Genomic DNA, 16,081 nt, shown 5'->3' on the forward strand with positions numbered 1-16,081 from the left:
CCAAGAGCAACTTCTAACCAAGCCCATACTGTGGTGTTTTTTTTTTCAATTTATTGAAGCAAAATTCACATAAACGTAACCATGTTAAATTGAAAAGTTCAGTGGCATTTACTACATTCACAATGTCACAGAGCCTTCACCTCTACCTGGTTATGTCACTGCACAATAAAACCATGTACCCAGGAAGTAGTTTCTCCCCCATTCCTCCCCACCCTCAGGCCCTGACAACCACCAATCCACGTGGTCTATGCGAGTTTACCTGTTCTGCATACTTCATATGCATGGAGTCACACAATACGTCTGGTTTCTTTCACTTCACATGATGTTTCAGCTCATATGTATTTTAATAGGAATTTAAATAAAGCAGAGACTAGGGCAAAATAGGGAGTTAGTATCAGGTCGATAGAATATTGGCTAATACTCACTGAGCTGGTAGCGTATGCCAGGCTTGGTAGATGTATATATAAAGTACCTTGCAGACAAAATGTACCTTGTAGACAAAAACCTCATTTTTCCTCAAAACAGCCTTCTCATACAGGTCCACTATTGTCTTCTTCTAGAGGCCATGGAGATAATAAGGAATTTTCCAAGATCACAGATTAACTGCATTAGCAGCTGATTCCAGGGCTCATTCTTTTAAAAGTCCTTCTCCACTGCTTCCGTGTGTGTACCTTTAATTGCAGGACTTAAGAGAAAGTCAGGCTTGACTAAAAATTGAGGAAGGAAAATGAGATTAGTCACAGGAGAACACTATTTCCTTACAGATAGTCTTTGCATATTCAAACTGAGAGATTCTTCTCATCTCTGCACGTATCTAATGTGCGTAGATATATTATCTGTTTTTTGTATTCTCATAAGGCAGGTGACAGGTCCTTTTTTTTATCTCAGAGGAAATCATTCCTGAGATCAATATACATACGTGTCTGTTATTTGTCTCCTGTAATAGGATCGGAGCCAGACTGATTGGGTTTGTATCCAGCCCACACTTAAGCCAGGGCCCAAGAGACAATGGACCAGAAGCTCATTCCACACTGTTAACTGACGGCATAGGGAGTGGTCATGACACTGACCCTACAGAGTTCCATTATTATTGTAGACCAAGGACATGTGCATGTTTTCCATTCCTCTTTTTGGAATTGTGGTTTCCCACCCTTGAATATACATGAATTAGAGTCGGGGGTGATGGAAAATACACGGATTTTTTTGTTGTTGCTGCTGTTTTTAATTCACAGGACTCTGACTGTGAGGAATCATGGCCGGAACAGATGAAGCAGACTACATACACCCAAAGGTCCCAGTTTTCGAGACGAGTACATTGACTGGGTAGAGCTATTTCTTTTGATGAGAAAAGTAAGTATGTTTTGAGATGGGAAAAATGCCAGTGGGTAATTTTGCCACTAGAATTACAGATGGCGGAGAAAACTTGTTCTTGCCTGGAATCGATTTTGCTCTCCATTCTGGACACAGAGTTAACTACCTTTTAGCATCCTCTGCAGGTAGTTCTGTTCTGAGACCACATCCTGGAACATTACTGACAGGTCTGGTGCATGGACTTCCGTGGTGGCCTCCTTTGTTGTGTCTTCCTTACAGTTTACTACACATACAAACAGGGCTCTAAGGAATGGTGAAGACCAAATGGAAGAAGGCAGGGTCACTGGGTCACAACCTGGGCCAGAGCAGCCTCTGGCCAGGGGTGCCCAGTGTGAATTATTGTGTGCCTGAGAAATGAATTTCTATTACGTGTAAGGAGTTAGACTTCCATATATCTGTTTCAGGGTCTACCCTCATCACACCATTTTCTACTCTCTGCGTATTTTGTGCCAGGCACTTGACTTCTCTAGATTTCTTGTTCCGAACTGATAAAAGCAATGTTTATAGGCACAACTCTAATAAGAGTTGTGAGGATTGATTCATTTAATAGATTTGAAACCCTTAGGATGAATCTTGGCACTCAATAATATTATTCATTATTTCTTAAGGAAATGTCATTTGATTTCCAGAATGATAGGTCTTCAGAAATAGCCCTTTGGTTTTGTTTTGTTTTGTTTTGACTTTTTTCCTCTAGCAATTTTCATTTTGAAAACGTTTCCTATTTTAGATAGATAATTAATTAAAAATTTAGCTGTAACTCACTGGGATCTCTGATTAATGGTTTGTTTTACTTTTAATTGAGTTGTTGTTGTATCTTGAAAACTCTATAAAAGATCAATGCTGAAAGCAGGCCTGGTTCAAGGGACAGCCCAAAGATAGAAGATATCTTAGAAGACTAGTATGCCCTGTTTACTTGGTTGTGAAATAGTTTGTAGCTGATGGATGGCATGATTTGCTCACGAGAGTTAAACAATCTTATATACTCATCTGACATAATCAGATTAGGCCCTAAAAGGGGAACCTTCCAGGGTACCTCATCTGCACTGAGGAACACAGAAGATTTAAAAGTAGCATTTGCCATCTCTTAGTTGCACAAGCTAATTTCCACTTCTCATTCTCTTAGAGAGTCAATAACGTGCCTTATGGAGACCCACCCTGAGTGAGTAGTCTTGGTGCAGAGATAGCTTCTCTCTGTTGGCTGGTTATTTGGAGAACTGTTTTCCTCTAGCATGAAATGAGCTTGGGGAACAAAAGTGGGGTGTGATAAGATCTCACTCTCTAGATCGGAGAGTGGGTGGGTTGTAACCTGATATGACCTAACCTCCACCATTTTGCTAGAAACACAGGGCTGAGCAATCTGGGTCTAGTAATATGAGGAAGACTTGGAGTCTGAATCCATACTTTTTGAGCTATCCAGCCAGATTGTAATGCTGTCTCACATACCAGGAAAGAGCATGTTCTTGGTTACAAGTGACAAGGGGTGATTTCTGAATTCCTTTTTATTGCTTGGTGGTAGTATCCTGCTGTTTGGATACACCACAATCTGTTTATTCATTTACTTGTTAAAAGACACTGGAAGTGTTTCTAGTTATGGGCTATTACAAATAAAGCGGTTATGAATGTTTGTGTACAGCCTTTATGTTAACATATAACTTTATTTCTCTTGGGCATTTACCCAAGAGTGCAGCATCTGGGTGATCAGTATGTGTTCACGGTTTTAAGAAACTGCCAGAATGTTTTCCAGTGTGATTGGATCATTTCACATTCCCACCAGCTGTGTATGAGGGTTTCTATTCTCCACATTCTTAATTTTTTTTTCTCTTTTTATGAAGCTATTTATTTTATTTTATTTTATTTTATTTTATTTTATTTTACAAATAGTTTATTGTCAAATTAGTTTCCACATAACACCCAGTGCTCATCCCCACGAGTGCCCTCCTCCATGCCCATCCCCCCTCCCCCCTACATCCATCAGTTCTCAGTTTTTGTCAGCATTCAAGAGTCTCTCATGGTTTGCCTCTCTCCCTTTCCCCCACCATTTCCTCCCTTCTTCTCCCCCTTGGTCCTCTGTTAAGTTCCTCCTAATCCTCCTATACGTGCACACATATGATATTTGTCCTTCTCTGCCTTCCACATTCTTAATTTTTTTTAATGTTTTATTTATTTTTGAGACAGAGAGAGACAGAGCATGAGAGGGGAGGGGCAGAGAGACAGATAGATACAGAATCCAAAGCAGGCTCCATTCTCTGAGCTGTCAGCACAGAGCCTGACGTGGGGCTCGAACCCACGAATGTGAGATCACGACCTGAGCCGAAGTCAGAGTCTTAACTGACTGAGCAGCCCAGGTGCCTCTCTATTCTCCACATTCTTGCCAATACTTGTTGTGATCAGTCTTTTTAATTTTAGCCATTCTGATAGGAGTATAAAAGAAACTTGTGTTTTAATTTGCATTAAAAAATTTTTTTCTTAATGTTTATTTATTTGAGAGAGAGAGAGAGAGAGAGAGAGAGAGAGAGAACGAGCAGGAGAGGGGCAGAGGCTGGGGGGCCAGGGGAATACACAGAATGCGCAGCAGGATCCAGGCTCTGAGCTGTCAGCACAGAGCCTGATGGGCTCTCGAACCCAGGAACGGTGAGATCATGATCTGTGCTGAAGTCGAATGCTTATCCAGCTGAGCCACCCAGGTGCCCTTAATTTGCATTTCTTCACAACCAGTGATATTGAGTACCTTATCATGTGCTTATTTGTAATCACTGTATCTTCTCTGGTGAAGTGTCTTCAGTTATTTTTCACATGTATTACTAGGGTTGTTTGCTATTTTGTTATTGAGTTTTGAGAGTTCTTTTTTTTCTTAATGTTTTTATTCATTTTTGAGAGAGAGAGAGGGAGACATAGAATCTGAAGCAGGCTCCAGGCTCTGAGCTGTCACCACAGAGTCCAACCTGAGGCTCGAACTCACCCACCATGAGATCATGACCTGAGCTGAAGTCAGATGCTTAACTGACTGGGCCACCAATGCGCCCTGAGTTTTGGGAGTTCTTTATGTATCCTGGATACATGAATATTATCAAATATATGCTTTATAAATATTTTCTCCCAGTCAGTGGCCTCTGTTTCCATTGTCCCAAGAATGTCCTTTGATGAACAGAAATTCTTAATTTCTTCTTGATAGCATGCCAGAATGACTTCTTAAATATACAGCAAGACACTGTCATACTCTGGGGAATTGAGGCTTTGTCCTTTACACTGCTATATGTATCTCTGAGCCAGTGGCTATTATGTGTTGTTATAACCCTAGTGGATAGTGACCCCTCTTATGAAAAATCTCTTTTTTAAAATGTTTTATTTATTTCTGAGAGAGAGAGAGAGAGAGACAGCGTGAGCAGGGGAGGGGCAGAGAGAGAGGGAGACACAGAATCTGAAGCAGGCTCCAGGCTCTGAGCTGTCTGAGCTGCACAGAACCCGACGCAGGGCTCGAACCCATGAGCTGTGAGATCATGACCTGAGCTGAAGTCGGATGCTTAACCGACTGAGCCACCCAGGTGCCCCTGAAAAATCTCAATGATCCATTTGTACAGTTTATGCTTTTGTTCCTGGAAGTTTAACCTCTGCTGAAATTGAGTGTTGGTTCCTACGAGGCAGGGGTGATGCATTTACCAGGGACACCGTAAGGCTTCCACCAAAACTAGTAACAGTGAGTCATTTTGGAATCTTCAAACCAGTGAATCAGAAGAAAATGAAAGAAGATAGTGTATAGAAGATACACTTTGAGGAATTAGTATTGCTCTTAAATAATAGGACGGTAGAGAATTATGTCAGGAACTCATGGGATTCACCAGCATGCCTCCTGAGACTTCCATGTCTCGTAAAAACCACAAATAAGTAAATGGAACAACCACAGCCTGGAGAACGCATGAAACCAGAGGCTCAGACCTCCCACAGGGGGATGCCTGGGCTGCCCCGATGGAAAAGAAATTGAGACATCAGAAGTCCTGGGTGAGGGTGAGTGGAATCTAACATGGAGCTTAAAAGAAGGAATTGATGGATACTATTGAAGCTTCAGAATGACTGTAGCTCTGGATACCATCACCTGTTCCTCTATTGCAATATCTTTTTTTTTTTTTTTTTAAAGAAGATTTCATGTGAAAAAAGACTCTAGTGTAGGAAATGAGTGTAGTTGAGCAAGACACGATTTGGCCAGTGCTGTTTGTTCGCTGACCCACCCATGTCTCACAGACCTTGTTTCTAGAGTACACTCTAGATTCTTTGCCTGAGGACTTTCTCCAACCCCAGAGAGGCAGGTCCTATATATGTGCATGGCAGGAAGATATTGCCAGGGACTTTATACTTCCCGAGAACAGCTTTCAAACAGTGACAGCTAGGAGTTGATATATAAATACAGTTCCTAGATTTTTCCTTCTAAACTAAAATCCACTTTGCATACAGTTGGAACTGGCTTGCTAATGTACGTTTTACTGGTTGTATTTTCTTGTTATGGGCTGACTTGTGTCCTCCTAAAATGTATCTGTTAAAGTTCTGATCCTCAATACCTCAGGAGGGGATTGTATTTGAAGAGAGTGTCTTTCAAAGAGCTAATTAGGATAAAATGAGGTCATATTTTATGCAATACAATCGTGACTGGTGTCCTTATAATAGGAGGGTTAGGACACAGGACACGGACATACACGGGAAAGACCATTGAGGACACAGCAAGAAGACAGCAATATACAAACAAGGAAAAGAGACCTCAGAGAAAGCAACCCACCTGACACCTTGATCTTGGACTTCCAGCCTCCCGAGCTGTGAGTAAATAAATTTCTGTCATTGATTCTGTGGTATTCTTTTATGGCAGCCTGAGCAGGCTCTCCCTGCCATCTTCATCTGACTATCTTCTATCTTCTCTTCCTCCCTACTGATGCTTTTCTTCACTTCTTAAAAAATAGACACACAAATCCTAATCTCAAAATCTGCTGTTGAAAAACCAAACCCTGGATAGTGCCTTATAAAACAAAAACAAAAACCCACTGTGATACATAGTCACCAAGAAGAAAGCAACATTAATTTAAAAAATAAAAAAACAAAAAACAAAAAAACAACTGATTGAGCAGTAGAGTGATTAAATCTGCATTCAGGTAATAATGAGGTTGCATTAGATTTTTATTATATGTCATACATTAGAGTGTGCTAGTATGCATTTTGTATTGCATTATATTTTCTCAAATTCACCTTGATACCAGCAAGGGAGAGCTGCTACATTCAACAGTCAAAGGAACTTAGATTGGACCCAGTGTTGGATAGTATGCCACTACTTACCCAAACTATTTGTACAAAGATTTTTCACTTGAATAAACTGTCAACCCAGAGGGCAGTACTGTTTCTAGGAAGGGGCAAGTGGGTAACAACAAATTCCTCTCTGAAGCCTAAGAACTAAAATTTGCTTAAAAATAGTAATAGAGCATCCGAATGAAAAGAGGTCTATTAGGTCATGGAATGCTAATACTGGTATTTGCTGGTCAACTATGAAATTAAGCACATATACGTGATAATTGTGTGTGTGTGTGTGTGTGTGTGTGTGTGTGCATGAAATTGCATAATAAAAGACATGGGGAGCAGGGTATTTGTATAAGATTCCTATCAGAAGATCTGTCTTTGGTTGCCATCTTGGATCCACGATGCACTGGTGTGATAAAAAATGTTAAAATGATGTCTCATGAATCAGAGTGAACAAGGTCTATGTCTTGGAGCACTAAGTCTTCATAAATTTCATGTTGAGTCAGTAAGTCTTGGTAAGGATCTTCAGAATGCGATCTGATCAAGCAGCTTAGTGCAGAAGCCTAGAAATAGGACATCATCACATCTACAATTATTTACCAGGCTTTTCAGTGATTTTTATCTGATCTTGTAAGTGCCTTGCTGCAATGCTCTGTGTAGCCCACTGATTCTCAACTGGTGGTACTTTTACCCTCCAGGGGATATTTAGCAATGTCAGAAGACATTTTGGTTGTCAAAATTGGGGGTGGGAGAAGTGATTGACATCTAACAGATAGAGGCCAAGGATGTTGCTAAACATCTGGCGATGCCCAGATCATGACCCCCGCCACACATAATTATTCATTCAAAATGTCAATAGTGCCAAAGCTGAAACACCCTGACCAGCCAATGTTTTCACGACAGCCTTGGCAGAGATAGGGCAATTCCAGCCACGTCTGGAACTACCGTAAAATACATCTTTTCAATGATCTTGTCAGGTATTTATGTAGCCAACAGTCCATGCCAGCATCTACAGGAGTTTGAGTAGTAGTAAGAGAGAGGGTCATTCATTCCATAAAAAAATCATAAAATGCTATCCATTAACACGAGATATATCCCCATCTCTTTTGTCCTAGGGACATGGAAACAGAAATATCAGTGTGATAAATTTCAGATGTAGCAAGGCCAACCATTTATGAGGGCTTTACGGAATCTATGATGGAGGAACGCACATGTGACAATGTGGGAGACTACATACACACGCACGAATATGTCTGTGTGCATGAGCACATGAACATGTTGGGGTGTGAATGACTGATGGGATTCCATGAAAAGTTATGAGGTGTGGAATTAATATCAAAATCACACGTATGTGTAGAGCTATTGTATTTCTTACTTGGCTGCTATTTTTGTCGTTAAGCGTTTATTCAATTATGGGCAAATTGTTGAAGATATGGGAAAAGCTGCTGTTTCCCTATCGCACAACACAGTAAATATATTACGTGTTCAGTACATCTTAGAGGGATGAATAAGAAATAAACGTGTGGAATGAGGGAAACTGACTATGAATGAAGTGTCTGTACAAAGGACTATTTAGAAAATGAGTGGCTGGTGAATGCAACACGTAACTGTTGTTCTCTAACTTCCTATCTCCCATCTTGCCATTAAGAGGGATTTTTTGGGGGTGTTTTGTTGTCGTTGTTGCCAATTCTCTAGTCAACCAGAGACTGAAGTTAACACTTAGCACATATGATTCTTCGTGATGCTTTAAATGCTGCCTCACCTTCTCCATAGAAAAAGCTACTCACCCAGCTGACCTCATTGCCATCCACGGTATAAGTGAGCCCACAGAGTGAGAACGAAATAAAAATCTCCACACAAGTCAGTATCATCTGAAGGATCACAATACTCTATGGAAGAGAAGAGGAGCAAGAATTTAGCCTGCAGTGTGCACATCCTGGCTGTCCGGGGGCAAGGAGCCGGGATTGGTGGATATTTTGCAGAACAGTGCACTTCCTATCCAAGATACGCACATTCTGGTAAAGGCACCATATTGGGTCTGACACAAACCTGGCCTCAGTGAGCAGCCATAAGTAAACTCCTACAGACACAAATATGAGTTATAGGAATTCTAAATGGCAGAGCTCTGCAAAAGAACTCTCTTGCCATTCTAGAGTTAGTTGCTCCCATTTCAGCCATTTCTTCACACGTATTGGTCAAACACTGAACACACGACGACTTCTCTCTCTCTTTCTCACACACACACACGCACATTCATACACATACACAAACGTCATGTGACTCAACTTTACTCACAGAAAGGATGGATTTACTAGCATTCCATTGGTCTTTTACTTTTTTTTTAATTTTTAATTTTTGAGACAGAGAGAGAAAGCATGGAGAGAGGGGCAGAGGAAGAGAAAGAGAGAATCCCAAGAAGGCTCCACACTCAGTGCAGAGCCCAATGTGGATCTCGATCCCATGAGCCTAGGATCATGACATGAGCTGAAATCAAGAGACAGACACTCAACTGACTGAGCCACCCAGGCGCCCCTACATTGGGCTTTTTTAAAAAATGTTTTTTATTTATTTGTGAGAAATAGAGAGAGAGAGAGAGCACAAGCAGAGAAGGGTCAGAGAGAGAGGGAGACACAGAATCTTAAACAGGCTCCAGGCTCTGAGTTAGCTGTCAGCACAGAGCCTGATGCGGGGCTCAAACCCACGAACCGTGAGGTCATGACCTGAGCCGAAGTCGGATGCTTAACTGACTGAGCCACCCAGGTGCCCTTCCATTGGTCTTTTTTTTTTTTTTTTAATTTTTTTTAATGTTTTATTTATTTCTAGGAGAGAGAGAGAGAGAGACAGCGTGAGCAGGGGAGGGTCAGAGAGAGAGGGAGTCACAGACTGAAACAGGCTCCAGGCTCCGAGCTGGCAGTCAGCACAGGGCCCGACGCGGGGCTCGAACCCACGGCCCGCGAGATCATGACCTAAGCAAAAGTCGGACGCTTAACCGACTAAGCCACCCAGGCGCCCCATCCATTGGTCTTTTAAATTAACATTAAAAGGACTCAGACCAGCTCCCAAATTTTGTATCATTTTCACTACCAGAAATCCAGAGGCCAATCCTCAATTAATGCTGCAGCTCACTCCCTCCTCTCTGGGCACACTGATCTATAAGCTGTCTTTTTATCATTTTCTTTTTAGAACAGCACATGTTTATCAGAGAAAATTTGGAAGAATAAAAGTACATGTTCTTAAAATGACACACAGAAATGCACACACATAATCCTGCAATTCTGCAATCATGTTTTTGTTTCATTTTGAGGTTTTTAAAACAAATTTCATGATTACATTTATTTGTTTGTTTTCCTGTTACTTTTAAACATTTAGAAACTTCATTGTAGGCTTTAGTCACTGAAAGCTGAGGTACCTGAAAACAAGCATCGCATGTGAACATACCATCCAGCAAATTAGTACTTACAGTTATAAAAGATTTAACCAATGAACACTCAGGTAACTCCAAGCAATCAAGTAAGAATACATCAACTAAATTCACTGAGAGAAGAATTATCCCAGTGCTTGAAAGTAGTGTGCTGATAATGTTAGCTCCAATACTGACTCCAGTCTGGAAGAGAATAGCACATTTAACAGAAATACTCAGGACCCTTTGTGTTTCCAGACACATCTGCAGTACCCTTGAGGCACACCCTGGCTCCGTGGGCTAATGTAAGGGGTCCTTCATAAGTAATTCAATTTCCTGTTTTACTGAAGCAGTTGGTTGGCAACCCACTCTACATCATGGGAGAGGCGGAATTAAGTGGTCCCCCAGAAATGAAAGGCCATGGATCCAACATTATGAGTGTTCTACTTGTTCTGATATCACTGGTAGGACTGATCTTGAATATGTCCACCCTGAATTAGAAGCTCCCTGATACAAACACGCAAACATGCACCCCTCTCCATTTTAGCCTTCCAAAATGTCTCCTTCAACCATTGAAACAAGGATCTATATGTAAAGACTCCCTTACTTTGTTTCTTACTAGGCTAAAATTCAGACGGTTGGATACTTTCTCCTCTTGTTTTTAATTTTAATTTTTATTTACTTAGAGAAAGAGAGAGAGCAAGAGGTGGAGGGACAGAGAGAGAGAGAGTGAGAGAGAGAGAGTCCCAAGCAGAATCTGCACCGTCAACACAGAACCTGATGCAGGGTTTGAACTCTCAAACTGTGAGACCCTGACCTGAGTTGAAGTCTAGAGTCAAACGCTTAACCAACTAAGCCACCCAGGCACCCAGGATACATTCTTGTCTTTAAAAAAACTAAGTGTATGCCTCATTTTCTAAAGAGTTAATGGATCGCTGAAGAAAAATGTGCAAGTCGATGAAATAGATGATTGAAGAAAAGGTTGCAAGTCAATGAAATAGACTGGGATATCCAAATTTTGTGTTGTTTTGGCCTCCTCTAGAGAGTCAGAGTAAACTGTTCTTACTAACTCATTAAGTGAGCAAAAGGGAAAATGATACTCACCAGAAATTTTGTTTGTTTTTCTGTACTTGAGATGGTCAAAGATCCAGACATGATGAACTGTTCATAAGACAGGGAAGACATTAACAGGGGAGAACACTTTCCTGTCCCCATCACCCACCTCCACCTTGGATGACTTAACCTGAGCCCCAGTCCAACAGAATATTCCTAAAGAACAAATCATCGAACTGAACCGAGTTGAATCTGGGTCCATTTTAGGCATATGGATGGAAGAATATTGATGTGGGAAGAAGGTGAGGCAGGAGCTCAAGGTAGATGCCATCGACTGTGATAGAGTTGGATGGGATGAATGATTCTGCCCTGTACACCCCCATCCTAATCTGTCCAAATATATTCCAATCTGAAAGTTCGTTTGCTTTCAAAGTACACCTGGAACATCTCGGGTAAGAACGATTCCCTTCAAAGTGGGGAGCATGGGACTCAAGAGCACTTTTTTTTTTTTTGCCAAACACTTACAATTGGTCCTGATGGTAAGGTCCGTTGTAACCTTCTCTCTTACAAATTCCCTACCTACTTGGCACAGTGTCTCTAAAAAAGTCTAAAAAAGAGTCTCAGCCATTGTCTATAAAAAGAGAGGACAAACTAATTAAATACACTTTTCCCTTTATTTATAACTGCTAAATAGCTTCTTTGATTCCCAAAGTAGTTCAAACAGATATACTCACAGATGCCGCAGCCCAGAATGGGTAGCCAATATAAAAGCAGAATAAAAGATTCCTCAAGTCCAAGTGCCAGTAAAAAAAAATCTCCATGATCCCAAATAAGAAACATTTCAGGCCAATCATTATCTGAGCTACCTGGAGGAACAAAAAAATACAAGGGGGAAAGTAGAAACTCTCTCTGTTACAGACTTTTCTCCCTCAATCTCAAGGTCACGTGTGAATCACATGTTATCTTTTCCACCTTCATTGGCTCTTAAAAATAATCTTGGAAGAGTGAAATCCAAAGAAATGGTGTTGGTTTACCAAGCCCTGTGGATGATTATTACCTAATGGGAATATTATATTTGGGCACAAACATCCCATTTGAACTCTGGGAGCCTGGAACACCTTCAAACCAAAACATCTGACCTAAATGGACTCCCAGATATATTTTCTCACCCATTTTTTACCCAATCTTGTGAACTGGCATAAAATAATTCCTCCCAAATAAAATTTTAGACCATTTAATTTCCCATAACTCACCCCTAAATGTCTATAGGACTAAAGGTAACTTACACCCAGGGATTGCAGATTCTTTTTAAGGAAATCATGCAGCTTGCTGTGTAGACGCTGAGTTAAATCAGATGCATCTGCTTGTCCCACTTGCGCATTGTGAATTTCATTTGCTGAAATGCCCTCCACAATCCCCTCAGTAGCAACGACACGGCTCATTCTGTAAGACACCACATGTAGTCAAAGTTCTTCCTTAAGCCCTACTGCCCTCAGTGTGCAAAATGCCACACACATTTCTGGGAGGTGTTTCAAAGAAAGCGGCCATGTGCTTCCTAGTCCTGAGAGGATTGTATTTCATAGGAAGGGAAGGCACTGGGAAAATGGATCACATGTAAAACTTGTTAACCTGGCTCTCAAATCTATCTGAAGGATTGATAAGCAACCCTTACTTGAGGCCTGGGAGGGGTGGGGGGTTCTACAGCTCTCCAGGATGGAATCAACGGAATATGGAATTCTGGAGGACAGTAGTGGGAGACAGGCAGGGATGGGATAAGAATACAACAGAGACTTGGACAGCTTTATTACCACTTTCCAGAAACCCACTGGATTTATTACCACTTTCCAGGAACTCACTTTCCAGAAACCCACTGTAGAGGGGACACCTCTGTTGTTTCTCACACATGTGCAAAAAAAATGAAGCTGTGGATTGGATGGAAAGAATGCATACCTTAAGGTCAGGTACACCCGGGCATGAATCCCGACTTCCCCAGTTATTTGCACAGTGGCTTCAGACAATTCACATACATTCTCTGAGTTTCTATTTCTTCAGCTGTGATTTAGACCTCATAAGGATCTTCTGACGTAATGTTATTGAGACAATTCATTGAAGTTATTTAATAATCTGAAACGTGATGCGTGTTTCTAGTTAATTTTTTTTCTCCTCAGAATAGAGCAATTTAAGTTTTCCTATGAATTCTCCGTATCGTTGCCTAAAATTTCAATATGATCCATTTTTAGCATACAACAGAACGGATTTCACTCGACTGACCTTTCCTTCTAAGCCTACATTACTTTTTTTTCTTTCAGAAAGCTATACTATTTTTCTGTGTCTAACATGTTAATGCATTATAAGATTGTGAAAAAATAGAGAAAAGTTAACTGGACACAACTAGCAGTATTTGCCTTCATTCCATTCCAGTATTTGCTGATGTACAAAAATGGCCTTTGAAAGTTTAATTATGATTTATGTGCACTCTTGTCTCTAAATGTTTTACACTCACATTATGTATTAAAAATCTATCCAAGTGTCTGTTAATTATCACTTTTCTGTTTGCACAATTTTTTTTTCTTTTTTACAAATAGTTTATTGTCAAATTAGTTTCCACATAACACCCAGTGCTCATCCCCACAAGTGCCCTCCTCCATGCCCATCCCCCCTCCCCCCCACATCCATCAGTCCTCAGTTTTTGTCAGTATTCAAGAGTCTCTCATGGTTTGCCTCTCTCCCTTTCCCCCACCATTTCCGCCCTTCTTCTCCCCCTTGTTCCTCCGTCAAGTTCCTCCTAATCCTCCTATACGTGCAAACATATGGTATTTGTCCTTCTCTGCCTGACTTATTTCGCTCAGCATAACACCCTCAGGGTCCATCCATGTTGCTACACATGGCCAGATTTCATTGTTTCTCATTGCCATGTAGTATTCCATGGTATAGATAAACCACATCTTCTTGATCCATTCGTCTGTTGATGGACACTTAGGCTCTTTCCATGTTTTAGCTATTGTGGAGAGTGCTGCTATGAACATTGGGGTACATGTGCTCCTATGCCTCAGCATTTCTGTACCCCTTGGGTAAATTCCTAGCAGTGTTTGCACAATTTTTTAAAAAAGAATAATGGTATGATCTACTAAGCGTTTTCAAGATGCCATAAATGTATATTTTAAATTTCTATTTATTTACTCTTCAGAGAGAGAACAGAAGCAAGGGAGGGGCGCAGAGAGAGGGAGACAGAGAATCCCAATCAGGCTCCAGCCTCTCAGCTGTCAGCACAGGGCCCAACATGGGGTTTGAACCCACGAACGATGAGATCATGACCTGAGCTGAAGTTGGACGCTTAACCGACTGAGCCTCTCAGGTGCCCCTAGATGCCATATATGTTTTAAGTGACCTATTTTTGTTACTGTAAATAAGTATGCATTTAACATTTATATTTATAAACTCCCTTTTATGGGATTACTAGATCAAAGCATAAGGATAAGAGCATGCGTTACAGATCCCAAATTCCATGCCAAAAGATTTTATCTATTTACATTGTCACTAAAAATACATAGATTATCAGATTATGCCACCCTCACTGAAACGCCTCTCTTCTAAAGTTTAAATCAACTACATAATATATTAAGTCAAATATAAAAAGTAGTGGCAAAATGTTTCATTTTCTGACTGACATGCTAGTATACGAGATTTTCTTGATCTTTGTTTCTTTAGCTTCTAGAACATCACTTGGAATATAACAGGAGAACATCCTTTACTTTTTAAATAAATTAATGGCAAACAGTGAAAGGAAGATTGGAATCTATTGTTGAAATTTTAAAACAAAATCAAGTAACACTTTTATGGATAAATGATGAATTCTGATGCAAAGGACGGACAGAAATTAAGGGTGGCACATGCTGCTCTAGAAACTTCCTGAATTACTTCTATCACTCTCTTGCCTCCACAGACCTTTCTGTCTGTGTATTTCAAAGTTAAAAAAAGGTATATTCAGCTTCTGATGAAGATGATAATCTTATTTTTCAGAACTCTAATTGTAAAATAAAACATTGCCCTATCATGTGTATGAGCACACATATACATCTGTGTGGTAAAAATCTTACATGTTTGGGAAGGGGAAAATAATGATTGTCTTTGAATCCAGAAGGAAGGAAAATGGGCCAGTAGCTCAGGGCTGAGGCTTTAACTCTGCCTACAATGATTTATTAATTTTTTAATTATATAACATTTAAGCAAATGAGGCAAAAAGCTGCTGTCTGTGGACTCCGGGCAGTAGATACAGTATTTGTAAAAATATTATCTGTGCCTATATCTTTACTACACAAATAATAGTAAGAGAAAATACTGGCACAGAGTGACTGCCAAGTTGGTAGAGAAAGAATTTTCTGCTCTCTCTTCCCCTCCCTGGGTCCTCACTCTTCCAGCTCAGATCTGCTCCCAGTCCAGGGATTTTGTGGATCCTCAGTCCAGGCTCAAGCACAGAATCATTGCCAGACTCAACCAGAAATATATAAAACCGAAAATGAGCTGTGCCTACCTTGATGTCTATCCCAGGTTGCTAGTGGGTGTTAAGTCACAAGCTATCCTGGTTTGCAACCTTGTGTTTCATATCGTTCATTGAGTTGACCCAGTCAACCCTGCCGTTGACCCTCTATGGAGAAAGATTGTTATGGTAGAATTGTTACTCTAGGCTTCTTTATTTTCAACTTTAGGTCAAATACAAGGGTGGTAGAGATAAGCTAGCCTTAATATTATCGGAGGATAATCAACAATCTACCACGCTCAGAAACAGAGATATTTCAACAGTTTCCTGATCTTGTTTGATGGTACGTACTCCACTGTATCTGTTTCCACTTGATTCTTTTATTTAGACCCAAACTCCCTAAATCACATTTATGTGAATAGCTCTGTTTAATTCTAGTTACGTTCTTAAGGTGCCCCTATCAAAAAAGGTGCCTTCAAACCCTGGCCCCCCTTCTCTGCCCAATGCTT

The 16,081-nt window shown here is 40.6% G+C and overlaps 1 protein-coding gene across 2 annotated transcripts; it reads right to left on the reverse strand.

The window, feature by feature from the left end:
- Positions 1-6,543: 6,543 nt before the first annotated feature.
- On the reverse strand, positions 6,544-15,750 carry LOC120246195 (high affinity immunoglobulin epsilon receptor subunit beta-like). Of its 2 annotated transcripts, XM_039253594.1 has the most exons (8): positions 15,627-15,750; positions 12,952-13,017; positions 12,382-12,538; positions 11,830-11,961; positions 11,147-11,203; positions 10,103-10,246; positions 8,430-8,531; positions 6,544-7,205 (listed from the first exon to the last, which is right to left on the reverse strand). In XM_039253594.1, exons 3-8 carry the CDS (start codon positions 12,535-12,537, stop codon positions 7,080-7,082), a joined length of 717 nt encoding a protein of 238 aa, XP_039109525.1. In that variant the 5' UTR covers position 12,538; positions 12,952-13,017; positions 15,627-15,750; the 3' UTR covers positions 6,544-7,079. The 2 variants fall into 2 exon arrangements, with proteins under 2 accessions (XP_039109525.1, XP_039109526.1); XM_039253595.1 differs by lacking the exon at positions 12,952-13,017.
- Between the last annotated feature and the right edge of the window lie 331 nt (positions 15,751-16,081).

This window comes from Hyaena hyaena, unplaced genomic scaffold, assembly GCF_003009895.1.
Source record: "Hyaena hyaena isolate Hyena2069 unplaced genomic scaffold, ASM300989v1 scaffold_456, whole genome shotgun sequence".
Taxonomy (NCBI): Eukaryota; Metazoa; Chordata; class Mammalia; order Carnivora; family Hyaenidae; genus Hyaena; species Hyaena hyaena.